This window comes from Lathamus discolor, chromosome 3 (assembly GCF_037157495.1).
Source record: "Lathamus discolor isolate bLatDis1 chromosome 3, bLatDis1.hap1, whole genome shotgun sequence".
Classification (NCBI taxonomy): domain Eukaryota; kingdom Metazoa; phylum Chordata; class Aves; order Psittaciformes; family Psittacidae; genus Lathamus; species Lathamus discolor.
In genome coordinates, this window is record NC_088886.1 from 129960508 (window position 1) to 129987920 (window position 27413).

At 45.7% G+C, this 27413-nt stretch overlaps 1 protein-coding gene across 2 annotated transcripts in view; it reads right to left on the minus strand.

Moving 5' to 3' along the window:
• TLL2 (tolloid like 2) overlaps nt 1-27413 on the minus strand; it is a 97258-nt gene that overhangs the window by 55962 nt on the left and 13883 nt on the right. Inside the window, exon 2 of one of the 2 annotated variants that reach the window (XM_065672865.1) lies at nt 6054-6164. In XM_065672865.1, coding sequence (XP_065528937.1) covers nt 6054-6164 — 111 coding nt within the window. Of the gene's footprint in view, nt 1-5317; nt 5375-6053; nt 6165-27413 lie in introns of those variants that run through there. The other variant, XM_065672866.1, reaches the window with a different exon arrangement.

A 27413-nucleotide genomic window follows, 5' to 3' on the forward strand; every position in this document is an offset into this window, starting at 1 on the left:
AACCAACTTCCCCGCTCCTGACAGCCATGCTGTCCTGATGCAGGACCACTTCTCCAACACTGCAAGGGAGATCTGTCCTCTTTGCACATACAGACATCCCATGCTTTGGCACATTTACTTGATCACCTTCTCTCCTTTCCTACTGTCAGGCACCAGACTGGCAGATTCTATTCCTGTAACTAGCAAAATGGCATTGCTAAGGTCAGCAATAAGAGAGAAAAATCCCTCTCAACATTTTCCAAAATGGACTTCAAGTTGGCACTCAGGAATCAAAAAAGAAAGTATCAACCCTAAAGATCAGCATTTGCTAGCAATGGGAATTAGAAGATTTACCAGTAATAGTTGAGGGTCATGGGCTTTGTAGACAATTATCTTTATGCTGGAGAAAGTCAAGCAGGTCTGAGAAGGTTGCAATAGGGTTGCAAGACTGGGCTGGAATGGCAAAAACACAGTATTTGCTTTTCTGCAAAGACAGGATCACTGTCTTACTGCACAGAAATGTGGAACTGGGAAAGGGGATAACTCAGAAAAACAGTGTGAATAAGAGCACCCTCAGCCATAGAGGACTTATCCAGTTCTTCCAAAGGGGAGCTCCTGCCTTGCCTTAGCAAACTACAGAACTGTAGGAAATTCATTTCATGGTTGTCTGCTCTGGGAAAAGCCCTGACTGAGCGGATTCAAAAGATAAACATTGGGGCTAGTCACAGGAAAATCGTTTGGCACAGCTAAACAAACCTCAGCGTCAGGCCAAGCATCAGGCACTTGGCACCTACCTTTCCACAGAGGGGGCTGAGGCTCCTCTTCCTGTTAAGAGGCTGCATGGACTGAAAAGAGATATCCCTGGAGTGCACATCACGTGCTGTGGAAAACTGAAAGAAGGTATGCAAACAGATGGACAGAGCCCTCAGACAGGTCTCTTGGAACAGAGATATTCCTCTACCCACATAAGAGGAAGCAACCTTCACGAAGATTTCCCAGTGGAAGCGTAGACCCCTGTAGAGAGTTCACAGATGTGGGTTATGTTACAGCACGTACATAGTTATTTGCATTGTTCCTGGCCAATTACAACCAATACAACTCACATTAAGTTAGCACAACTCATAGATTTGCTCTAAGTCTAAATTAATGGAAGTTTAGGCCCTAGGCAGCCCTGAATCCACTAATGCTTAAGTCCATCCGTTCTACCCTTAGCCAAGTGCCACTACAGGAGAGCACCAAACATGAGCTAGAGGGAAAAGGCAGCTCTGCGCTTGGCATGCGTATGTCATGTCAGCTGAAATTTAACATTCTCTCCTTCAAATCCATAAATCACATCTTCTCTGGTATTTCAGATAGTCATGGTCTAAAATCCCTGGATTTTTCATTCTTCTAGAGGTGCACTTTGCACTAACCTAAATTCCACTAGAAACACACCAGTAGTATCAAAAAGGAAGTAATGTGCAGCTCTATCAGTGTCCACAGCCCCTAGACTGAGCAACCTCTCACAAAGTGAAGCAGCAAAAGCCCCGCTTGAGACTGCTTCCAGCACCTTAGGGAGATGTCTTATTCTCCACCCTGAGGCTAAACAGCACAACTCTTACCAGGAGGGCTGCACCCCAGCAACCTGTCCTGCAAGCAACTCCAGCTCACATGGGAATCAACCAGAGAGCAGAGAAACTTATTTTGGGTCTGACAGCCCACCTCAGGTGAATTAAAAGTTGCCATGTAACTTGAAAAGCACTGCAGTGACCCCCTCTGCACCATACAGTCTTTCGTGTGTGCACTTACACAGGACTGTACATTCTCCTGCTCCCTTTCAGATACCTTCAAGGTTTGCCTCCATGCTCCAAAGCAGTTTATGCACACTGGACTGAAACCTGTGATTTCTGGGTTGCTACAAAAAAAAAAAGTCATGAGCCAGTCCTGAAACAGGAAAAGCGACCAGGGGCATTCCAAAGCAAGATAAAGCAAAGCAGCCTGCTGCAGATGTGGGCCTCATGCAGATCTGGTGAAGCATCTGGCTGCCTGCATTTTCACAGCATACTCAAAAACAGCGGAGCTACTGTGTGCCAACAAACCAACTCCCTGCTCTTATTAAGAGAAGGTTTAATGCAGAACTCCTGCCTAGCTTGTTTGCCAGAGAATAACATACACAAATTTGCTGTCAGAGCCTTCAGCCATTCACAGCAGCCGCTGTCTCCCCTCTGATTTCACTCGAAATCCTGGGATCAAATATACTGCCATCCCAGCTGCACTGTTATGTGAAGTATTACTTTAGCTAGCAAAGATGCTCTGTAAATCCTCCCTGCCACTCATTTGTGGTAGTGTGAAAGCCTCACGAAGGCCTTCAAACCATAAACCGAAAAAACCTCTCAGGATCAGAGGCAAAGAGAACCTGTTTTGACTGTTCTTGAAAAGCATTCTTGGCGGCAGTGGGATGCAAAGTCAGTGCCTCAGCAGCAAGTCCAGCACAGCATGGCACTGGTGAGGGCAGCCAGACTCCCATGTGTCTTCTGGTCTGCTGGTGCCAAACCCAGAAAAGACAAACTTGCCTTTCTCACTCACAGAAGTGCCTTTCACGACTAGAAACTGCCTCCATGATACAAAAATCAGGAAAAGGGGTAATATATCAGAAAAGTCCTCTTAATCCCTAAGCTGCCTGAAAAGATTTAAATTAAACCCATTTGAATTAAATAGGCACATTCTTTCCACACGCACAGCAAGAAAAGAAAAGGTCTTCTTCCTTTACAGCTAATGCTTCAGTAGATAAAGCAATAAAGTAAATCACCTTGCACCAGTGGACTCAATTGGGTCCAAAAGAGAGGTGACACTGTGCAGTTTCACAGCCTGTGGATCTTCTTGTTTCCTATTTTGAAGCCACCCATGGGCTCTCAGCAGCAGAGAAATCCTTAAAGCTTCGACTCAGGTTTCTTCTAAGCTAAAATTGCATTGTAAAAGCAAATATTTTCACTAAACTTAAAGAAAAAATCTATGGGAAACTTTTCAAAACTGTGAGCTCTTTGAAAAAAATCTTTCATCAGAGTGATTAGGCATTGGTAAAGCTTGGGCTTGCTGAGGATAGCGCTCACTGGCAGATCTCCAGGTACCAGGTTCTTCTCATTATGTCTTGAACCATTGCCATATGTCTACAGGGCCAAATCCTAAGTGTATCTACTTCACCACTACTGCATGAGAACAGATTTTCATAGTAAAAATCACATCCAAACTTGATCCCACAGAAGCAGAGACAGGGAGGTAGCTAACTTCAATATTTTAAATGCTTTTATTTTAACAATCATCCCTTACTGGTTGTAAATGCTATTTGGTCCATTCCTTTAGGCCCCAGGTATCAGGAGAAAAAAACAGTAGCCCCAAAATCTGCTGAGAAGATGCTTGGAAACACTAAGCTACGAGGCATCCCACTCTCAAGCAGGCTCACAGATTTTGAGGGTCTGAATAGCAACTATGCCATTTCTGCAAGCAGGAAATTAATGCAGAAAACAAGCCTGGAGCACATTCATGCTGTGAAACTAAACTCAGCATAGAAATCTGTGGCAGAATCCAGACTGTCCTCAGATCACATTCCCTGCCTCTCTCTCAAGGGCCTAGAGATGGGCATAGCCATCTTTCTAGACAAAGCCTAGAAGCAGGTAAAGAAGGGGAAAGCTTAAAACATCTGATAGTCTCAGCCCTCACCAGCCAAGGTAGAGCTTTAACTAAAGCATATCATCTTCAGTTGGATCCAGTAAAGACCCATGTCCCCTGTCACCCATAAGCACATAGGAATCTCATTCTTCCTCCAGAGTCTGCCAGCTGCAGATGCTCCACACAAGCTAATAGAGTATATGTCTATAAACAGCCCAACAATGCAAAATGGCACAATTTTCACCCCTCCCTCCACCCAAACAGCATTTTCCAGGGACAAGGAAACAACACAGGAGAAGAAGAATGCCTGTCCTAATAGCATGCTCAGAACTGCAGCTCCCAGATACGAAGAGCCTGTATGTCTGTATATACATATTAAGTACTTCCTCCACTATACAAATAATCCGATTAACAGCTTTAGGAAACTCTGAAATGTTATAATTCAAGGGGTCCCATTCATAAAAGGTTTTAGGCTCTTTCAGTACAGAGGTTGCATTCTTCCCACTGGAAATCAAAAAAGCAGAGAGCAGAACTTTCTCCCAGGGAAGAATGGGTCCCAATCCCTACCATGCTGAAGTAGACCACCCTTTTACAAATCATGCGAGTGTCAAGCAAGCCCTGCAAGGGAAGAATCAACCCTCCCTGCTCATGCAGAGAGCCCCCTCACAGGGCAGGTGAACACTGTGCATGCTCCACAGAAAGCATGGCAGTCACGGGGGCTGCCCACTTGTCAGCTTGTGGTTCCAGGAGCTGAAAACCAGGAGGACAAATGAAGCCAGAGATGAGGACAGGGCCAAGTGAGTGACGTGCCACCACCACTCACCTGATGCAAAGCATCTTATGATGTTCCAGCTTTGCCTCAGTAAAAGGTGCCAGGAAGAGAGTAGTATAACCGCACAGCATGAGCCATGGATCTAAGAGACCAGTGCCTGCATTATATGATACAGATGTGCGTTACAAAACTCAGTTCATTTGCCAGATGGTGGTCTGGCACCAGTGCCAACTGAAAGAAGTGTGTTAGATATGGCAACCGAAAAAGCTATCAGAGCAAAACAATACAGTCAAACACTATCTGGCTTTGCTTCCCCAGTAGTCTCCTCATCTAACTTCAGGAGCTGTCAACTGATATGGAAGAGATTAATGCTGCCTGACCCACATTCTTAGCCCTTATTTTCTGATTTACCTTTTGCTCTGAAGGCAATCTACTCTTAATTACCTATGACCCAAGAATGCGCCACAGCCCAAAATATGATATGAGTGGGTTAAGTGACACAACAATGTGGGATAACAGCATTTCCAGGGAGCAATGCATAATCTGAAGAACTGAATACCCCTCCTCTGCCCAGAATTTCAGCATCAGCATGAGTTTAATCAGTTACATCAACATCAAAAGCATGACTCTGTGTTGGATATGTCATCTTTCACTATCATCCCAACAGAAAGCTGGAGCACTGATCCTCAGAACAGGACCTACACAGGGCTTAGATGATCTGAAACCAAAGTTAGGCAGTCACAAGGATACAGATGCAGCCACCAGTCCTTACAAATTATACAATATTTATTGTATAATTTGCTGAGATGCTCGAGGGGCAGGTGAATATGATTTCAGTGATTTCTGCTTCTATCAAACATTTCACCCTAATTGCTAACTGAAGAGTGTAACAGCAGAGAGAGAAAAGAATTTTGTCCTGACCTGCTCTGTCTCCAGTCCCTCTGGTATCTCTCAGAGCTCAGACTTCCAACAATTTCTCTTTTGCAGCATAAAGTGAAGTAGAGGCAACAATACTGCAGTGAGCCCTCCAAACCCTCCAAACACACTGAAAAACATTTCAGGCTGTTAGAGGTGGAGTCCAGTCAGAGCTCCTGAGTCAAGAAACAGCTGTGGTCCTGCACAAGACTGAGGAGACATAAGAGCCATGTACAGGGGCAACATTTATTGGCTTTATAGGAAATAAAAACAACTGTTAGCCTATTTCAATTATAACATCACTTCAAGGGTAGTCTGTATACAAGACTGCAGTGGGGTTTATCTAGAGAGACAGCTGAAAAAAAAGGCATTATTCCATTAAGATCATACATAGCAAGAAAGGGAGGAGGACAGTAAGAGTCAAAACTAATTCCAAACTGAGTGACCCAACTTCAAACACATTTCCTTCCAAGTTCGCAGAAAGGAAGTTCCTCACAGGAAAAGACCAGTGCTGAAAATTTTAAAATCTCCTCCCTCAAACAAGATAAGATTTGGATACATCAAACTATGACTTGGATTTTATTTAACAAAGCTCATTCTTGGATGCCACCCCCAGTCACATAACTAAGCTCTGCATGCACTGCCCTGGCTGTGGGAACAAGTGTCGCAAGTGAGGGAGAAGTCCTTCCTCCCTAAGGACAAAACCAGGGGAAAGAAGGCACCATCCCGGGGCTGCCCTTACCTGAAGTGTGTCTTGCGTTGCCATCTGAGTGCTTTGTTAAGTCAACAGTTCTGTCTATTTGAAACAGCTTCAGATCATCTTCATCTAAAGCGATATCTCCCCAAAAGGCAGCTGGAGAGAAACAAACTGCAATTAGTTTAGTTTTTATTTTGGAAGGAAAGTACAATTCCTCGGTGGCCTGTATCATACCAAAAAGGCAATTACTTCCCTGGACCAGGAAAAGGTAATATACAGGAGCTATTTAAAAGTACAGACAGAGTGGACATCAGTGGAGACCAGGTGACAGTATTTAAATTTAGCCACTGTGCAGATCCCCCAGAAGAAGATGATTAGTTGGGATTCTCATGTTACTCATTATAGGTCTGGCTCTCAACCAGGCACTGGGGTGGTAGTGGTGTTCACTCTTCATTCAAGCCTACAAGAGGCACAATCAGTGGCATTTCCCTAGCTAGCTCCTAGCGTGAAGGAGCTAGCTAAGTTGTGGCACAGATCCTGACTGAGATGTTGCATCAGCATCATCCCCAGCCTAATAATTTGCACAAGACAGGAGGACAGTGGTGAAGCACTCAAGCTCAGCAGCTTGCATCTAAAGGCTACAGTTGTCAGCCTGCAGGACCTCATCCAAGCGGTTAGCACTCACACACACCACACTGGTCTAAATCCAAGCTGAGAGCCAGCCTACCATTTCCGCTTCAGTGGAGGAACGCGAGTTATTTGTCCCCTTGTGGATCAGTTACCCAGATTTAAATTTGCAGAGTATTTAATTTTGTAAAAATCTTTGAGTTTCAGGCAGAAGCCATGACAACAAGGTAAACAAACTGAAAACTTGACATTCACAGCTCAGAGAGACTGGAAATCATCTGAGTGGACAAAATTATACCCCTGAAGTATCCTGACCAAGTTGACATTGCACAGTATACAGTTACCATTTGGGGAATTTGAACAAAATAAACACAGGCAATGAGGCAGTTGACCAAGCAGAACAGATCTTTCAGAGATAACAAACAGGTTACAAACAGAGCTGTTAAAACTCACATAAGAAGCCTGCTTAGGCTGATGAAAAGTAAGAAGAAACAGAGCAAATTAGTAGTACAGTTCAAGAGAACTCAGTAAGTCACACAAGGAGCAACACTGATTCACTGTCTGCAACAGTGACCAAATTTGATGGAATCCTTTTCTTTTTCTCTTGTAAGTCAACAGCATCTACATTGCTTGGGGAGGTTAAGGAGTGGAAACATCTCATTTCTACAGAACATACTTTGATCAGCATCACTGATCAAAGTATGTTTGGCCTGAGAAACCAACGGGGCTTACTGATCGTCTCACTTTTACTGCCAAGACCAAATGAAATATGGACCTTTCCCTGAATATCAGAAGCCTGCAATCAGATCTGTACCAACTGAATGCTAAAGGTTAACTCAGAGTTTTTTCTGATACAACATGGCACTGCTTCTGATGCAGCACTTGTCTCCTCAATTCTGCATCTCAGCACCTCAGTCAGCAAAATAGCATTTGCCAATGTCTGGGACTTGGGAAAAGCAAGCAGTCTTTGCCTGATACTGGGCACATCCCAGCTGCCATACACTGCCCCAGCCAAGAGCTGCTACAAGCAGCAGAGCCCCGGCATGAGCAGAGCGGGACTCAGCCGCTTCTCCCTTTCACTGAGGCAAAGCTGTCTCCCTCTGGTTAATTGGCCACAGCAGAGGGATGGGAGAAAGCCTCAAAGGAGACTGGCTCTGGCTTTGTGACTGAGTCTCCTTAACAGTGCTACCAAAATCCTGAGTAGAAAACTATGGCAACAGCTCCAGAAGATGACACAGTTAGTTCAGACAAACCTATCTACAGACTGACATCAGTTATAACTAGGAAAGAGCTTCTGTTTGCTACACGAACACAGAGCTCAGGCTCTCCCCTACTTCTCAGCAATTCAAACCAAGCCCTCACACAGAAGAGAGGAGAATCTAAAACACCATCAGATCCCCACCAGTTAACAAGTCTATCCACATGGCCAAAACATCCCAAGCTGATTTGGAATGTCCAGGAATAAAAAGCAGAGACATAGGCTCCTGTGACTGCAATTTGAAGACATTGTATCCGTCCAGAGAAATTACTTGCTCAGGACAATGTAGCAGCCAAGGGGCAGAGATGCAAACAGCATCCCATGCCATCTGATTCCCTCCACAGACACATTTGGTAAGTCACTACTATACTGGCCAACTGAATGTACAGTCCCTACCCTCCTGCCAAGCCTACTGTCTCATTTCACTCCAAAAACTAATTACCACCACCTTGGGCTATCAGCAACACTTTTCCATTAGTACCACACAGATTGTTTCTCAGGGTAAGGTAGCCCATGCCAAAGCACAGCTTTCAGGGAAAGCCTGCAGCATGGATTTACATCAACAAACTTTTTACATTTTCCTTCCCAATGGAAGGCAGCAGCTTTCTCCCAGCCTTAGCAAAGGAATCTCTTTCTGTTACAAAGCCATACATCATCCTGAAAGATGGCTCACTACAAAAGCTGAATTTCCTAGCATTTATTTCCAGCTCTCTGCAGTCCCAGCATGCTCCAGGGGAACCATGATTTATCACAGTCCCCAACCAGCTGAACAACTTTCCTCACTGGAAGTCCTGGCTGAGAATGCTGCGCTACAACTTCTCCTGTGCTGTCAAAGGCTCCTTCCTAAAGGCAAACAAGCCTGAAAGATGCTTGCTTCCACCCCAAGGGAGCCGTCCCACAGGAAAGCCCAAGTACTTTATTTTAAAGGGTCACAAGTTCAGAGACTGCTGGCAAATGAAGCATCTCAAAGCATCCCTTCTGATTTCCTTTACCAGGTTCTCCTTTTTAATTTAATGTGGGAGGATTTCCAAAAAAGAAAACAAAACCAAACAAAAAACATTAAAATCTCCAAACAGCAGGCTAACAAACTTGGAAACCAGTATTTCTCTTGGCAGAGAGCTCTGCAATGTACAGCCAGGTGCAAACTCGTAACACTCAGTGCAACAGCATGCCAGCTTTTCTTTAAGAAGATGCATTAATCACTCTAGATAGAAAGAACAGAGCAGCTCTTACTGAGGTGGATGGAGCCAATGTGAGAGAGTTTGCTTCTACCCTGGGCTACTTACCTGCACCAACCCCCCCAAATGTTTAACCTCACCACCTCCCAGCACGTGCAACCGGACGGCATTTGTCTGTTGGGGCAAAGGGGAAGGACAACTACGTTTAACAAACAAGTCCAGCACTCAACTGAAGAAAGTAGCCTGGCAAGCTGTCTCGATTTCTCCCCCAGGAAAACAGTCCACATGCTGGTGTCCACATTGCATGCTGAGCACAGAGGTACCTGGACGGCACGGCAGGTGGCACTGGGGAAGGAGAACATCTCTTTCTAGGCAGGTAACATGTTGAACAGTTTCTCCAGGTGCTTCACACACAACCACAGAGTCCAAGCCCAGCAATGCCTTCTCAGTCCACATTTTCCACAGTAACCTGGGGGGTTCTCTGTCAGGCTCCCATTCCAATGCGATGTGACAGCCTGAAGTATCTTCTTTCTAAAATCTTCATTGCTCTTCCCTACAAATCATCTCCATCCTGCTTTTCCCTCAACACCCCCAAGCAGTTCCCCTCTCCCATTCCCTGCTTGTGTTTTCTTCTTTCTCTAGTTCTGAGTACCACAATATGATTTCATGATTTCAGGGGAGAAAAATAACTTTGCTGACTCTTACAATAATTCAGTACAGAAGGGTTCACAACAGTTTATAGTACCCCTTTCCTGTAAAAGTGTGTTTCGTCCAGGCCTTTTCACAAAATTCTTGTTGTTCTTTCTATTTTTATTTCCCGAAGACGACAAGTAGGAGGAAAAAAGTCACCAAGAAAAGCTTCCGGCATTCAGCCAGAAAGCTGAATAACGTTGTTCCTAAAAATACATCTCAAAACAAAATGCAATATTGTGATTTGCTAAAAACAGGCTGATTTCTAACACTGCAAGACAAATACCTGGGGAAGGGTGTCCTCCACCCTCACCGCAGTCAGCTCTAAGTTTATACAAGTACACGAGTTTATACAAGTTATACTCCCCTTGGCAGAAGAATATAAGTCCACACTTGAGAAATATCACTGGACGTCTGTGTCTGAACTAACTGATCTCTAGCCACCAAGCTGGAGCAAAACTTTCACCTGCCACAACCCCTTGCCAGGAAGCCCCCATTCCTGCACCAGAGCATGAGTATAGGCCCTGATGACAGAGATCAGCAAAGCAGTCACCCTCTGGATGTTAGAGAAGACCACCACAATTTTCCCTCTAGCACCAATGAGGACAGCTGTGACAGAGATTCACAGAAAAAGAGGCCTTGCAAACAGGAATACCCTGCTTGCTAGGAGAGGTCCTCCCATCCCACCCAACCTCAAACACAGACTCTTTCACCAGCTGAAGCTTTTTTTAAGAAATGGCAGGTTTTAGATGCTGAATGGGATCTGAACCTAGATTGAGGACTGTGCCTTCTAACTTTAGCCAAAGGAGCTCTCTTTCTGTAGGGCCAGAGCCACACGGTGTATGTCATCAGCTCGAGGGTCACACCTGAACTTGCAGCCAGCTGGCACAGCTCACACTGACAGACTTCATTTCAGTTCTTCCAGCATCGTTTTAACACAGTTTTGCTGTAAGGACTTTACTCTTGCTCAGCAGGTTTCCCACAGTGCAGCACAGCAATGAGCATGGAAACCAAATAGCAGTGTGAATCCAAGTAGATGCCACAGGCTCGTTTCATCAATACTCACAACTCAAACTTAGTTTTCAGTAGTGTTCACAACCTCTGTGTGTAGATGCTAGCTGGGCTCCAAAGCAGGGATGCCTCAGGAATACTTATGCCAGCCCAAAATATCCAAGGAAGAAGCACTTGCGACAGTTAACCTTGGCACCTCCAATTTTGTGAGCATCAACAGATGCCACTTTCAGACAACCCGGGGGCCTGCCTGTGTCTACCTGACACAGACTCAGCTGTGTCACCCAACTAATGAGCTACACTGACTGTTTATGCCTTACAGTGCAGCTGAAGGATGTACTCTGACCCTACCCATGAGATCAATCACACGTGTATTTGTAAGGGACAATGTCCATGCCCACTCATATCTCTGCTCTCCACCATTACTGAAAGATCCTAGGGCACCAGCTCCTCTTGTTCTAGAGTTGGTACCACATCCAAATGATGTAAGGGAAAACCAGCATCCCGCCTTAGCAGCATGAGCAGCGGGCATATGCTGTGCTGGGTATATGCAGGCACAGGTAGGCAATGATGAGTGCCACCTCCTGGCAAACAACAATATGACTATTCATGTGCTGGCAAAAACAACGAAGTTATTGTTGAGCATTTGCTGATGCTTCCCAACCTGACAGGCTTGAGCACTGGGAAATTTAATTTTCAGGGCTGGCCACGCTTTCATTAGAGCTAACACTCTGCAGTCTAACAATAAATAAATAAATCAACAGATCAAAGTGCATTCCCAGCACCTCTGTATTTCATTTTTCTTCACATGAAGACAGGTCTGCTGCTGTTGCTGAACCGCCTGCTGGCACAGGAGCCAACAGAACAATATTCTGAACTATGCTAAGAAAGATTTATACCTTGAAGAAAAAACTCAACACATTCCTTTGCGCTAAGTAACAACTGTGTCAGAGGGGAGAGAAAAAACTCAAAACAAGGCAGAAACCAGTGAAAAGAGAAAGAAAATATCCCAAACCAACACTTTAGAAATAGGGGCCAGATCCTGAGCATCGAACCCTTGAGGCAAAGGGGGATGGGAAATGAGCAGCAGTAATGAATAAAAGAAAAGCAGTAAGACCACCACATTCAGTCATTATGTTTTCCTTTGGATCAGTTTCTTTCTCCTTGGTAGGAATGATCAGTTTTCTACTGCCCAGCTCTGGGGATGAACTGGCTCAAAGGCTCTGCCGCTAAACCCCTCCACACAGTAAGGGCGTCTGGAGCCAGAGCTGGTGTCTGGCATCAGCACGTTTCCCGGCAATGGGAACTCAGCGATTCAGTTTTCAGTGGGCAGGAGTTCCCCTGCTCAGGGAGCACGTTTCATTTCAGAAACAAGTCTCAGTTTGTGGAGGAATGTCTGTGAAGATGGCCCACTTCTAAACGCAACAGGTATTTCAAAACCATCAAAACCTGCTGGGAACCACAGTCTGTATCCCTGTTCAGACTTCTGCAGAAACCAGAATTGCCTAAATTATCCTGTGTAGTGCTCCCACCTCTAGCACCTCTTGGGTAGCTACCTGCAGGAGAGTAAATTAGGCCTGAAATTCTGATTTATGTTCAATGAATTTCATTTCCTGGAAGGTGAGGATGCAGGAACAAATACATACTTTGGGCTTGAGTTTGTCCAAAGCTGCAAACATTAAAGAATGATAGATGTTCTCCCTTGGCTGAATGCCACGTTATTTAAACAAGAACTGAACAATTAATTCCATACCATGGATTATAGCACCTGCTGTAAATAGGAGAAAAATCTTCTAATTTTAATATTCATTACTGCTGCTGGTTTCTTCTTCACTCAAGGTCTTCATCTTTTCTGCATTGATGTAAGAATCACTCCAGTCCAGTGACCTATGAATCCACTCCTGGTACGATGAGCAGCGCAGAAGGGCACATATGAACACACAGAACTGGAAATCCATGCCACAAACAGCAAAGCAGCTCCCTCTATGGGCTCTTAAATGGTTAAACACCTGCCTCTGCATACGAAAGCACTGCAGGCGGATGTCTGCTGCCCAATACTTCAGACGACCTTACATCTTACATCTTAACCTTAGGGCTTAGAATGCTACTCCCCTGTAATGTGGTGTGCAAAACCCAAGGGACTGGCTTACCCCCTCCTGTTTCCATGCAAAGTAAATTGAGCTATGCGAGCTTCATAACATTTTTGCTCTCTCTGCTTTCTGCTCTAGTTGACAGTGCATGTCCCACGGCAATGCTGATACCAGATAGGGCTTTAGCTGTGCGTCTCTGACTTGCTCTCTGTTGAAGCTGTGCACTGTCTGCATAGTGCCTCTTGGCCACATTTTACATGTAGGCAGGAAACAGACTTTAGGAAGAGGCTATCATGGACACACAGATGTAGTCTGATCTCTACTCCCCAACATAGGCATGCACAGAGCCAACCCACAGGCAGTCAAATTCACTCGGAGACCTCACTCTCTACACAAGAGAAACCAAGCTCTGTAACTCTTCTTGCTATCCTTCTGCCCAGGCAGCCCTGGCCCCCTTCTGATGCCTGAGGGTCACAGGAACCTTTCCCGGCTCCTGTACAACTCCACCATGGCCACAGATGCTCCATCCCGCTGAGGAGGGGGGCTTAATTTCAGCACCTTCTTTTCTCACAAGCCAGGAAGGGCTTTTAGATCCATCTTGTTCCCAAGTGCAGGCAGCATGCCCTCATCTCATGCCACCACTTCAAAGTTAGATTCTTCCTCTGCAGTTTCACTAGCTCAGCACTTCCCTCTACCCTGGTGTATAGCTCTCAACTGGATTCCACCCCATCCCACCCTCACCTGGACAACTCTCCATTTGCTATTGCTTAATGTCTAAGGAAGCAGTCTGCACATAAGATAGGCCGGGAAAAAACCCACATTTTATTGCACTGAGGCAGTGGACTAGCAAGCAACAATCTCTCTGTAGAGCATCCAGGGATGATGGGAAAGCACACATTTTCTGTGTTTAGCTACATACATCCATAAGCTGAGCAACTGAAACCTTCCTAGCCTGTTTAAAAGAGTGCAGAGAAATTGCTTTTAAATAGGGCTAGTGTTCATAAGTCTGCTCTCCAAGTTACACAAAGTTCAGAGCCATGTAGAAGAAAAGGCAACAGTGACTCAGAACAGATCTGGTATCTTCCCTTTAAGCCAACAGCCTAGCAAGATACCCTTGCTAAAAACAAAACAAAACAAAACAAACAAAAAACCAAACTCCTGATTTGCCAGCTTCATGTAATTTAAACAACTCAACCATTGTTTCTTCCATCCTAGAAGGTTTAAGAAGTAGCAAACCCAGCATAAACTGCGATCACTTTCTCCTCTTCTTGGTCCAATCAATTACAATTGATTTTTAGGAACATCCAGTGCTGGCTTTTCATCAAGAGACTGTTTGTTAAACATACACATATTTTTTAAACAAAGAACTTATTTACTGCAGTATCCCACAGCCAACAGTGCCCTGGTTTCAGCTGGGATAGAGTTAATTTTCTTCCTAGTACCTGGCAAAGTACCGAGTTTTGGATTTAGCATAAGAATGCCGATAACACTGATGTTTTAGTTGTTGCTACGTTGTGCTTACTCTAAGTTGAGAACATTTCAATGTTCCATGTTCTGCCAGTGAAGAGGTGCAGAAGAAGCTGGGAGGGAGCAAAGTAAGGACAGCAGACCAAAACCAGCCAAAAGGATGTTCCATACCACAGCACATCGTGCGCAGTGTATAAACTGGAGGGACTTCATAGAACCATAGAATGGTTAGGGTTGGAAGGGAACTTAAAGAACACTTAGTTCCAACCCCTCTGCCATGGGCAGGGACACCTTCCACTAGACCAGGTTGCTCAAAGCCCCATCCAACCTGGCCTTGAATTCTGCCAGGGATGTGGTAGTGAGAATCGGCCAGGAGGGACCAATTGCTACTTGGGGACAGGTTGGGCATCAGTCAGAGGGCGGTGAGCAACTGTATGATGCATCACTTGGGTTTTTATTGGGGTTTATTCCTTTCTCTCTTTTTCCTTTCCATTAAAATTACTATTATTACATTCTAATTTATTTCAATAATTAAACTGTGCTTATCTCAACCCACAGATTTTACCTTTTTCTGATTCTCATTCCCATCCCAGCAGAGGGTGAGTGAGCAACCCCAGTTGCCAGCTAGGTTTAAAACACAGCAAGTGCTGTCAGCCATCACAGCAATAATGCACAACAAACACAAGTCAGATAGGGCTATGGTGTTTACATTGCCAATAAAGACTGGAGATGATGCATCCAATTAATCCAAAGCTTCATGCTGCTTTACATCTCCCAGCCCTGCAGTAGTGAGCATATTTAGTGATTTATTATCAAAATCAACAGAGGAAACAAGCTTCCAGGACTGCCAGACCTTGGACCACTGGGCAGACAGCAGAGCTTTCCCCTTACAACAGCACAGCATGCAGACATTCCCTTTTGCACCGTAAAGTGTTTAAACACCTCTAGAGAGGACTGTCACAGCTTCTTTTCAGAAGGACAAGAGCAGAAAGCTTCATATTCAGCCAGATTTAAGTGAAGCTCTGGCATCAAACCAAGGAAAGATCTTCAAGGGAAAATTTGGGAGGAAATGCTCTAGTCACAGGTAGAACCTGGCAGGTTGAGCTGCATCTCAGCTTACAGGAGCTGGCTTCTGAAACTCCATCACAAAGACAAAGCCCTGATGTCTCTGAAGCCTGTCCCAGAGAGAGAAGGTAGTTCACAAGAACCCCAAAAAGCAGCTGGTGCAAGCAGGAAAAGCCTCTCTCAAAGATAGCACTGATCAGGTGTATCTTTTCATGAAAAGTACAGAAGGAACACAGATGGCATCTGGATCATGACACAGTGAAATGGGGGACACATACAATTCTCTCCCATTTGACAGTTAGCAAGTGGTCCAGACAAGCTGTGCCTCCTATAGCTTTTGCCACACCCCACTCAAATTTGACTAAGTAAAGGCAGCAGACAGAGATGAGAGACCCAGCCACCAGCTATCTCTATCCCCTGCCAACACCTTCATCTTGCCGTATGTATGTACCTTGCAGTGCATACACCTCTCAACCTCACAGCAGGGAATCAGGAAACAAAACCAAAAGCAGATAAAAACATATTGTACTCTGAATTTAAATGACAGGACCCACAGATAGCACAGTGGAACTGCTTGACAGAGGCAGCACCTTCTCTAAGCACCTAAGAAGTGATCCTTCTTAGCTCAACCTGCAAGGCTGCAACACTGGCTTGGAAATCCAGCAGTGCTTCAGCTGCCCTTTAAGAGCAGGAGATGGCAAGGTTCTGGGTAATGAAATCCAAGAATGCTTTTGTCAATTAATTATGGAGAAAGCTGTACCATGCAAACCCCATCACACACCCTCCATCATTTCTGCTGCTCAATATAACTTTAATTAATCTTTCCTTTGGCAATTTGAAGGAAGGGTGAGCACGCTGCAAACACCTACTGAGTATTAAATTGATTTCCTGTTTTATAGTCCTCTTTCCCTCCCTATTGGCCCAGCAATGATTTGTAGCCCTTCGCTCGGAGGCATTTTTTCCACGCTAATATAATCTAAAGCCACAAGCAACAATCGCATCCAGAAAAGTAACACTTTGCACAGCCGGTTGCTTCAGCCCAGCTTCTGCCAGCTCAGGGTGGATTCTCTCCTGCCCCCCTTTCTCCCACCACCACAAATATTCACAGCAATCACCTTATCTCCATACCTTCAGCATTTTTGCCTTAAGAATTGGCAACACTTCTGTCCTAAGTAACTAAGCATTCAGGTCACTGTAGTTTTCTGCCTGCCATTTTTAGTAGTGCATCTTAATTACTAAACAACTAATGCAAAGCCTATTCTGCTCACAAACATGACCTCCTGGCTGAGGTACCAGGCTCAGGCATTCAGGTCCTTATTCTACATGCTATCTTGGTACTATTTGTTAGGAGATCTTGACCTAAAACATCACATCCCCCTCAGGAGATATTCCACAAGAGACGCTTTAGGAACCTTACAGTCACCAGCTTCAGTCTTCTGGGAGGAGAAAATCCAGGTCAGACCTTCTCCTCAGGTAATTCTGATACCATGGGGCTTGCCCTGTATTTATTCCTCAAAACTAAGTTGAGGAATAATAACCTTAAAGATGACAGAAGAAAATTTATGACTAAAACTGCACTAACCCTAAACTTCATTTGGAACAGTTTGATACCTAAGCAGTGTCCCACCACTGAGGACATTTCACCGGTCGCACCACAATGCGAAGTGACCATTACACCTTATTTCCTTGTATCATCTGGGGAGGGATGTTCTTCCTTTAGGTGGTCTGACACAGGAGGTGTCAAAACCTCAGTGTTCTCACCCCAAGCACTTCAGCAGAAGAACGAGTGACCCCAAACAGACAGGCAGGAAAATCACTGCCACCTGCCCACCCACAGAATAAATTGGGTCATAGCAAAAATGAACAGGAGCGGGACCATTAACTAGCTGCATCTTCAAAGAAGGAAGGTAGCAACCCAGGCCTGCTTGGAGCAAACTTCAAGGAAAGCTGACAATTTAAGACCACATGGTCCTGGATGAAAGGGGGTAGTTCATGATAGATCACATCTATTCAAGGGCCAGACAAGGAAAGCAAACATAGGCTTGTTTTACTTATTGTTCTTTATCCGCCAACACCAGGAGAGGAGTGCTGCAGCGCTGTTGGAAGAGAGAAAAGAAATGGACAGCAGGCAGGAAAGAAACGGGAGCTATTTACAGAGGATAGATAATTTGAGCTGTTTACAGACTTCCCCTCTGAGAGCTTGGGGATGGGAGGGTGGCAGGGGAGTGGTTTCAGCCATTAAAAATACAACGTGAGAATCCATTAATTTTCCATAGAAACAATGTCGTCATAGAAGCGAGACAAATCCGATCAGTCATGCAAATGTGCTGATGTTAAATTCTCAGGCCTGGGTGGGGAATTTGGGTTGCCAAAAACACAACAATGAAGAGATCAGAATGAGATTAGCAGCCAGAGAGGCTGCGGCACTCAGTGGCATGGTGGGGGCATGGGCTGTGACCAAAGGCACCCCCAGACTATAGTGGGGTTTGCGCCCTAAGGCAGGCATATGTGTCCCACCAGAACAGACAGAAAAAAAAATGCCATCCTTGCATGAGATCTCAGGAACTGGGCAAACGCCACATTCCTGCTCTGCAAACCAGTAAGGACCTTCACAGACAACTGAACTCACTCCAGGGAATGAAAGGCTCACCACCCCACAGGACTGCAACCATCACAAGGTGCAAAATCACAGTGTCAAGGAAAAGCAAGAGGTCATAGCAGATGAAACAGCAGACAAGTGTGTCTCATAGCACAACACAGTAAAGCAGAAGGCAAGATAAGCCTAGAAGAGAAACCAAGGAGGAAGCAGGCTGGCACCAGCAGTGTCCCAGGGACATGCTGAACCATGATGCAGTCTGAAACATGGCATTTGTGTTTTACTAATAAGGGGAAAATACAAAAAAGTATTTCTCCCCTCCCAACTAAAAGAAACAACACAACAGCAAAACCAACAACCGAACACACGACAAAAGGAGACCAGCAGATTTTATCTCCTTTCCTTCCTCTTCCCTCTAAAAATCAAACTTCACAAACATACCCCTGGGAAGATAATACACACAGAAAATTATAGCAGCACCCTGAACAGGAGGAGTGGAAACTGCTCACCCTGACAGCGGAGCGCAGCTCTTCCTTGCAACGAATCCAGCCATTATTCTGGGCTGGCCTCACCACAAGCATTTAGGAGTTAAAAATAGCCTTGCAAAATGAAGTGCTCCACCCCCTACAGCACCAAAACTTTACCAGAGTAATGCCTGCGGCAAGAATGCTTCTGGGTAAGGCTCAAGGCAGGCAAAAATGGTTCAAAGAAACTTTTGAACAAAATAAAACAAAAAGAAGAGGTCAAAGCACATCCCAAGAGATGTTTCAGCCAGCTTTGTCCATAAGCCAAACTATCAGTGCTTGTCACTACAAACAGCTGCCCGGTTCACCTTTTAAGTTTGGTTTTACACTTGAAGACTTTGATGCTACAGTAATTGGAATCCCCTCTCCACAGGATCTCCCTGTGCTTGCGGGGCAGTTGCTGGTGCTCAAAAGCCTAAGGAAGGTTCAGCCCATTGGTGTCTGAGAAGGGGCGCTCACACCTGCACTGTGCACCTCCAGGAAACTTACCAGGGAAACCACCCGCTTGCCCAGAAATAGGCATTTGCCAAGTAACTCACCTGGGTCACAGAAACCCAATCTCTAGTACCATGTAACGCAGAGGTGGCTTTCCCAGAAGGGGACAATCCTGCAGGATACAGCAATGCTCCAGATAGGAAGTGTTGCTAGCTCAGCACAACACAGTCCACGGCACAGGCTTCTGCAAGGACACCTAGTTCAGGGAGACAACTACAGTCCCCTAAAGTCCCCTAAACCACTCCATGCCCCTCTGGTCATTCCCTGCCTCTTTTAAACTCCTACAGGAAAGTTTGAAAAAACAATTATTGCCTTTTCTCATCATTTGTATAGAGTAAACGGGGTCTTCTTCTTCCCCTTCTGCAGCTCATAAGCCTTGTCAGCAGCCTGCTGAAATACCTCCCTGGATTTGCACCTATAGAGACACATGGCAGAGGGTCCAGCCAGCCAGCCCGCCCAGCAGACACTCGAGTCTGTCTCATGATGACGAGCGTTACAAGACTGTGAGCAGCACACCCACGTATGAACGTTGCACTGAGCAGACATCCCTGTGTGGAATACAAATCACGGTTCTGCCCTTGTAGGAGAGATTCATGTCCTGCCATGACCTTCCCTTCGTTGCTTCCTTCTGATGTCCCAAAACCTCTTCCTTTCCTCAGCCCTATCAGCAATGCTCCCAGCACTCTGCTTTCACTGCTTCCTCACCCTTTTCTGAACCCCACTGCCATAAATTCTCTGCTCTTGTCTTTCAGTGCTGTTGTCCTACATCAGCTAAACTCAGTCACCCAAACATCTACAACACCCATCACCGCAGTCTCAGTAACTCCCACCCTGGTCTATCCCATTGCAGTTGGCTCATGCGAAGTCAATGCTCTCAGTATTTGAGGCCATTTTTTATTGTCCCAGCCATATGCACCACTGTGAGCATCTAAGACTCTGCAGCAACACAATCACAGAATCACAGAATCACAGAATCCCAAGGGTTGGAAGGGACCTAAAAAGATCATCTAGTCCAACCCCCCTGCAAGAGCAGGGTAACCTACAGTACATCACACAGGAACTTGTCCAGGCGGGCCTTGAATATCTCCAGTGTAGGAGACTCCACAACCCCCCTGGGCAACCTGTTCCAGTGCTCTGTCACTCTTACAGTAAAGAAGTTCTTCCTGATGTTAACGTGGAACTTCCTATGCTCCAGTTTACACCCATTGCCCCTTGTCCTATCACTGGATATCACTGAAAAAAGCCTAGCTCCATCATCCTGACACCTACCCTTTACATATTTGTAAACATTGATGAGGTCACCCCTCAGTCTCCTCTTCTCCAAGCTAAAGAGACCCAGCTCCCTCAGCCTCTCCTCATAAGGGAGATGTTCCACTCCCTTAATCATCTTTGTGGCTCTGCGCTGGACTCCTTCAAGCAATTCCCTGTCCTTCTTGAACAGAGGGGCCCAGAACTGGACGCAATATTCCAGATGTGGCCTCACCAAGGCTGAGTAGAGGGGGAGGAGAACCTCTCTTGACCTACTAACCACTCCCTTTCTAATGCACCCTAAGATGCCATTTGCCTTCTTGGCCACAAGAGCACATTGCTGGCTCATGGTCATCCTCCTATCCACCAGGACCCCCAGGTCCCTTTCCCCTTCACTACTTTCCAGCAGGTCAACCCCCAACCTGTACTGGTACATGGGGTTGTTCTTCCCCAGATGCAAGACTCTACACTTGCCCTTGTTAAATTTCATCAAGTTTCTCCCCGCCCAACTCTCCAGCCTGTCCAGGTCTCGCTGAATGGCAGCACAGTCCTCTGGTGTGTCAGCCACTCCTCCCAGTTTTGTGTCATCAGCAAACTTGCTGAGGGTGCACTCAGTTCCCTCATCCAGGTCATTGATGAAAATATTAAACAGCACCGGTCCCAGCACCGACCCCTGAGGGACTCCACTAGTCACAGACCTCCAGCTAGATTCTGCGCCATTGACCACAACTCTCTGCCTTCTTCCTTTCAACCAGTTCTCGATCCACCTCACTACTTGATCGTCAAGCCCACACTTCCTTAGCTTATCTATGAGGATGCTGTGGGAGACAGTATAATCATCACAGTCAAAGCTCCACAAGGATTTAAAGTTCAGAGGCAATCACAGCTCCAGTTACAAAGGCATCATCTTCAGGTGCAATTTCTCCCTATGTAGAATTGGTCTCAAGATTCACACCCAAAAGCCACAGCGGTCACAATGTTCTACTTTCTTCAACAAGATCTCATTACTCTCTATTTACTAAGATTGCTCAGAAAGGTGTAGATCAGACTGCAGAGCTTTAAACTAGTGTTGATACACTACCATACAAGTGAAAAACAGTAGCAGAAGTGCTATGGACCTACAGTCTTCTGTTTATACTTAACAATCCTGCGCTGGCAGTGAGCAATCAGGAAAGCAGTGAAGGGTTAAGTGTCATTACAGCCGTTCATCTTATTTATGTAGTAGGTGCCCATGAGAAGTTGGTCGTTATCAACACACATCCTTCAACATTCTGGTTCTCTGTTTCACTTCAAGCACTTAAATACATCTGGGTGAGGACATGCTCCCCACTTCGTAAGCAAGCCAGCTGCACCATTCACTTGCTCAAACATCAATGACAAAAGCCTGCTCAAGAATATGCATCTGTTTCACGTATGGCTCATACAGCTAATTTAAACGGTTTCCATATGTTGCCAAAAAACTGTGACCAAATGCCACTTGCAAATAAATGGAGAGATTGTCTGGCTTACACAGAGAAGTTTCATCACGCAGCTCAGAGCAACGGCTCCTTTGTTCCCAGGTCTGCCTGTGCTTCCCCAGTCCCTTCTGCAGTCAGATGCTGCTGACCTGTCCAAATGCTGCCTCCTCCCCGGACTGTATCACCACAGCAACACGCTTTATGGACCACAATGAGCCGTCTTTGGAAAAGACTGTAATGAACACCCCAATATGTGCAGAAGATCATAGAATCATAGAGTAGCTTGGGTTGGAAGGGACCTTTAAAGATCATCTAGTCCAACCCCCTGCAGTAAGCAGGGACATCTTCCATTAGATGTGGTTGCTCAGAGCCCTGTCGAGCCTGACCTGAAATGTTTTTAGGGATGGGGCATCTACCACCTCTCTGGGCAACCTGTTCCAGTGTTTCACTACCGTCTATCAGGTCAAGCAGTGCAACCAGCTGGTTGCAGAGAAGTTACTTATTCATAGGACATGCATGCTTTTTCCTCAGCCCTCATCCAGACATTACCATCAGGCACCAGGCTGGAGCTGTTAGAACTCCTGAAAGCACAAATGAAGCTCTAGGGCACCATGTAAGCTATAATTTCATGTTTCCACATTTTCTGAGCAATCTGAAATTAGCATCTCACTTTTAATGCACCCATTGTGGCTTCCTGCTCAGTTCCAGCCTGGCAACAGGGCGTTTGCCGTGTTACAGTTAGACCACATCCAAACTAATGGTCTGTAGCTGGGTAGCTGGGTAGACTGAGCAGATAGACAGGTAAGGCCTCCACTCAGGGGTATTGCTCTCCAAAAGACAGATCTAGTCAGAGAAGCAGACAATAAGTATCTCTATTTGGAAATGCAGGGGACGCTATTAGAAGGAAGGGGGAAAGTATGTGGATGCCACTATTTTCCTTGTCATTAATGAATGTTGTACTTGCACCTCAAGAAAGCACAGTGCGGGATCCATGCCTATTGGAACAGGCCTCACACAGCAAAACCCACCTCATCTCTTTAGACAAAGCTTGCTGAAAACAAGCACCAAACAGATGTCCCAAAGAACCACCAAAAGATCTGTTTCTCAGCCTGTCCTGAAGAAGTGAAGCAATTTTTGTCACAGAATCCAAGGCAGAGCTGGATGTTCCAGCTCCACATCCCAGTGCTCCTCCATTAGACAGACCATCCCTCTCTTGAGGCTGAAAGGTTTCAAGTCCTTGCCACTTCACAAGGCAGTCATGCTACAGAAAGGGCAGTTGGATCAAGTGGAAGATGAGTGCATTCAGCTCTATGCTCACTTGCACACTGGGATGTCTCTCGTTGCCCAAAGCAAGGGGATTCACTTCCACCAAAACTATCCTGCTTCTACACCTAGTGGCCATCCAGAAGCATCCCCTCCCTCCTTGGGCAAGCTGTCGGGTACCACAGACACAATTAACGGAAAGTCCCCTCGAATCTGATGTAGGGTGAAGCACATGAAAAATTACTCATGCAATTGATTCACATGGTTTCCATCATTCATATGTTCCGACGCATAAAGTGGAGGCATCGGATTTGCACATAACCGATCCAGACAGCTGCAGATTTCTGTAGGCACCAAGCACCTGCAGGCAGAAGCCACTCTTCATGTGGCTCCCATTAAACAGTTTGAATGAAAATGCTGTGTGATTCAGCATGGTAACAGCAGCCACCCCTGCTTCCTCCACTGTTAGTGCAGGGTCCTCTCCAGTTCAGCCTCTTCCTGTGGCTGTATAATTCCCAAATTACAGGAGTTATTTCATGCCCTGAGCTCTGCAGGAAGTCCAAAGCACATGCAAAGTATGAGGCTATAGTCATGGAAGGCCGCCCTTAGAGAGTGCTAGGAACATACCAAGGCTCTCTATCACAGTCTGCCTCCTTAGCTTTTGGGGATATCACTGCAGAACACACAAGTCTTCTCAAGAACAGAAATCAGTGCACTAGAGATTGCTTATAGAAAGAAAAGAACACACTGCCATCTCCAAAGGCAAGCTGGTGGAGTTCATACAAAATATAATTGCTAGTAGACCCAGCTCCGGGCTGGAATCAAAGGCTCTGAAGTCAGGAGGATCTCAGGTGGAAGCTGTTTAGTATTTAAGGGCCCTTCACGGCATCTGGCATTGTATCACATTTCAGCAGGCGCAAAGAGCCAGCAAAACACTACAGTGTTAATTTGAAGGAGGCATCATTAATCCTTCACCTCCTAGGGAAGGCCAGTCTAACTGAGCTCTGTCCTATCATGCAGCAAGAAGAAGCATCCAGCAGAAGTTGACATTCGACAAGGCTTCTACTTCATGCATATGCAAATATGGTCTACCTTCCACACTGCCACAGACTGCTAACTCATTCTTAGTGCTTTATAGCCACGTTTGATCACTAATACATAAAATCTCCTACAACTTCATGGAAACTGGAGTGTCTCAGCCATGACTGTCCAGTCAGCATGATGAGACAAGCACATGAACAACAGAAACACCATCTCACTGCGCACTCACGCAGCTTGCATAATTGTTGGTTTACACTCCCTGAGGCAGCTGGTTTTCTCTGTTTTCTCCCTTTCCTCTTTTCTAGTCACTTGTTCCTATGGTTTCTCCTGTGTTACCACAAGCATTCACAGGACAGAGAAGCAACACAGGAAAAACCAACTTGGTCCTACCAAGTCAGTAAAAACCAGTTTGTTCTCAACTAGATCAGTTTCTCTTTGCACTCAGCTCCCACAGTTCGCTGATACTGGGAGAAGGAATATGGGAGGGAAGACTGACTTCCTCAGCAGCAGCCAGACTTAAGTGGTCACGACTGCAGCATCAGTGACATGGATGGCTTAGAGAACAGCTGTTCAGCCCTGCTTAGACAGTGGATGGTCTTCAAGTATGCCCATCCCTCCCTTTCCAGCTTTGCCCTGAAAACACAGCATTACCCGGAGTTACTCATCCCAGACTTTCACATTCACACAAGGTTATATTAAATATATAAACATATACCATAACTACTTCAGCTGGCCATCCCTCTCTGAAACACCCCAGATGCACCCTGTGCATTAACCTAGTTCTGCCTGTGTCAGAGCTCCACTCCCTCCTCTCCAACAGCAAGTACTTGCAACTTTTGCAAGTGATCTGTATGCTCCCACGTCAAACACCCAGAAAAGAGCAAAGGTAGCAAGGAGTCTTGGAAAGACTGGTGCCACAGCTCACTGAAGACCACACAGGAACAGTGATGCAGCACATTGGCACACACTCTGCCATGGTGCCACACAGATGTCTAAAAAGACAGAGGCTTTTTTTATCCTTGCTCATTGTGCAGTTGTCTGGCTCTACAATAGAAAAGGAAGGATCTTGGTCATCACCAGTCCCTTTCACCCCACTCCTGGATCTGTCTAAGGAGCAGCATCATGCAATTGTGTTAGTGACCATCACAACACATAAGCAGGGCTCTGCTGAAGGTGCAAACTTCAATTTTGACATTTCCCAGCCTTAATGAAATGTCTTTACTTTTGGAATGAAGACAACTTATTCCCCTGACAAGTTGTTTGTACCCTCTGGATAGCAAACAGTCTTGCGTCAGGAGCGTGCCTACCTTTGAAGTGGGAGGTTGTGGTGTGACAAAAGCAGGGAGCAAAGGGGAGAGTGGAGAGAGACGCTTTGAGGCAGTTGCCAGGATTTAATAGTGCCAGTAAGGTCTCCCTGTGTTAGCCTTACTCCAAGGCAGCAAAGCCCACTTTTGGCTAAGGCTCTAAAAACACTCCACAGCCCCAGGCAGACCAAAGGCAGGAAAAACTCCAGCCCAAAGAGCTGCAAACTAGAAACTAGTTCCAGTTTCCCAAAGCCTTATGCCAGGTCTTGCCATAAGCACCCCTGAACATGAGGAGGAGGCAGGGTCACCAGGCCCCCTGGAGAAAAAGGAAGGTACCAAAAATGGGAATTGGCTCATTTATTGCAGAAGGACACTTGTGCTGGGTCAGTGCTCCAGCATTTGCTCCAAGAGCTGCTGGTTTTCAACACCTCCAGCTCCTTCAGAAGAAGCTGCGGACAGGGGATTAGCTCAGCAGGAGAGCAAACCCCTTTCCTGCCCACCATTAGCAGAAAGGATGAGCAGGGAGATCTGCCCCTGGCTTGCTCTCTTAGGGCCAGTCCTGGATCAGTGGAAAGCAAAACGCAGGCACATTCCAGAAGGGCTACCCCTGTCAAAAATTTCCAGCTATTGCAGATCTGCTTCCCCTCCTGTCAGTAATCCCTCCGCAGCCACATCAACACCCACCAAATGCCAGGGCTTCCCTGCATGGAACACACCTTGCACAAGATTAAAACCACCATAAAGCAGCGTTGCCCAGCATGCAGGTCTTAGAGCTGTACTCCTCTGATTCCCCTCCAGATTTTGCACACACATGCAGTATAATGGGGAGCAAACCTTCATCCACTCTCCATGCACCTGCAAGAGAGGACAGAAATCCCTCACCATCAAATACTGATGAGCTGAGAGCAGGCAAATCCGCCACTGGAAAGGGTTATTACCAAGATCTAGGAGTCTGAGGAACTTTAAAATGTAATAAATGTAAAAACATAACTTAGTTCCCAACATACCATTCCTCAAACAAAGCAACCAACACGTGACAATTGGTTCTCCATAATCAACAATACAAGTAGCTTATGTCCATGTTTCATTCATTTATCTGGACTTTACTGCCCCGCATCAGTCTTCTTGATACACATTCAAATACCCCACACTCAACAGTCACTCAGTGTACACTCCACTCCAGTTATATTGGTATGATGGAGACTGTTGAACTACAATGCTGACAAATGGATCACATAAACATGTCAACCGAATTTTTTCTTTTACTCAGCCAGGAGGAAATTGAGAGCAGCCAGAGCCTTAAATTTCTTGTGTCCCTAGTAGGAACTGATGCAACAAAAAGAGATACCATCAGCACCACAAAGAAGCAGCTTGCATCCAGCACAGAGATTTGTACTTTGTATTTAGTGCTGGTTAGGTAGGATGAATATAGTTCAGTGTCCTTTCGCGTTAAAGGTGTCCCTAGTGCAGGACATTGCACAGCTGTCACACAGGAACTGGGTATTGTCAGATGGGAAACCAGTATTGCCATGGCGGGTGATGGCTCCACATGCTAAGGTTGGTTTTGTCTCCTCAGCAGTTCTGACTCCACAGGAAAGGTTACAAGATCAGTGAGAGAAGGTGGCATGATGGGTAGGAGAGCAGGAGAAGGACAGGTGATGGGTGACCGATGGCATGCACCTCCTGTCTCTACTGCAAGTAAATGAATGGGCACATTCAAAGTTAATCCTCAAACCTGAGTGATCCACCTGCAAAAGGTGCTCCAGAGAGCCACTAAGCAATTTCTACAAGGTGTGGATCATGGCTCATATTGTCCTCAACTTTTCCTCTCTCCTTCCCCAGCCAGTATGATGTCAGAGTTCTTAAGGAGAGGATTTTCTCTCAATAGCAAAGCATGAGGCTTTTTTGCTATTAAAACCAGCTGTGCTCCACGTGGGAAGCTTTGACCTAAAAGAAGACAAGAATGGAAACTGGTAGGCAACACTTAACTAAATCTCTGCAACACCTGATGCACCAACTTACAAGTGGATAAGAAAAGAGTAAAGTGATGTTGTAGCTAAGCTCTGGCACTTCTTATCCCAGAAGGCTAAG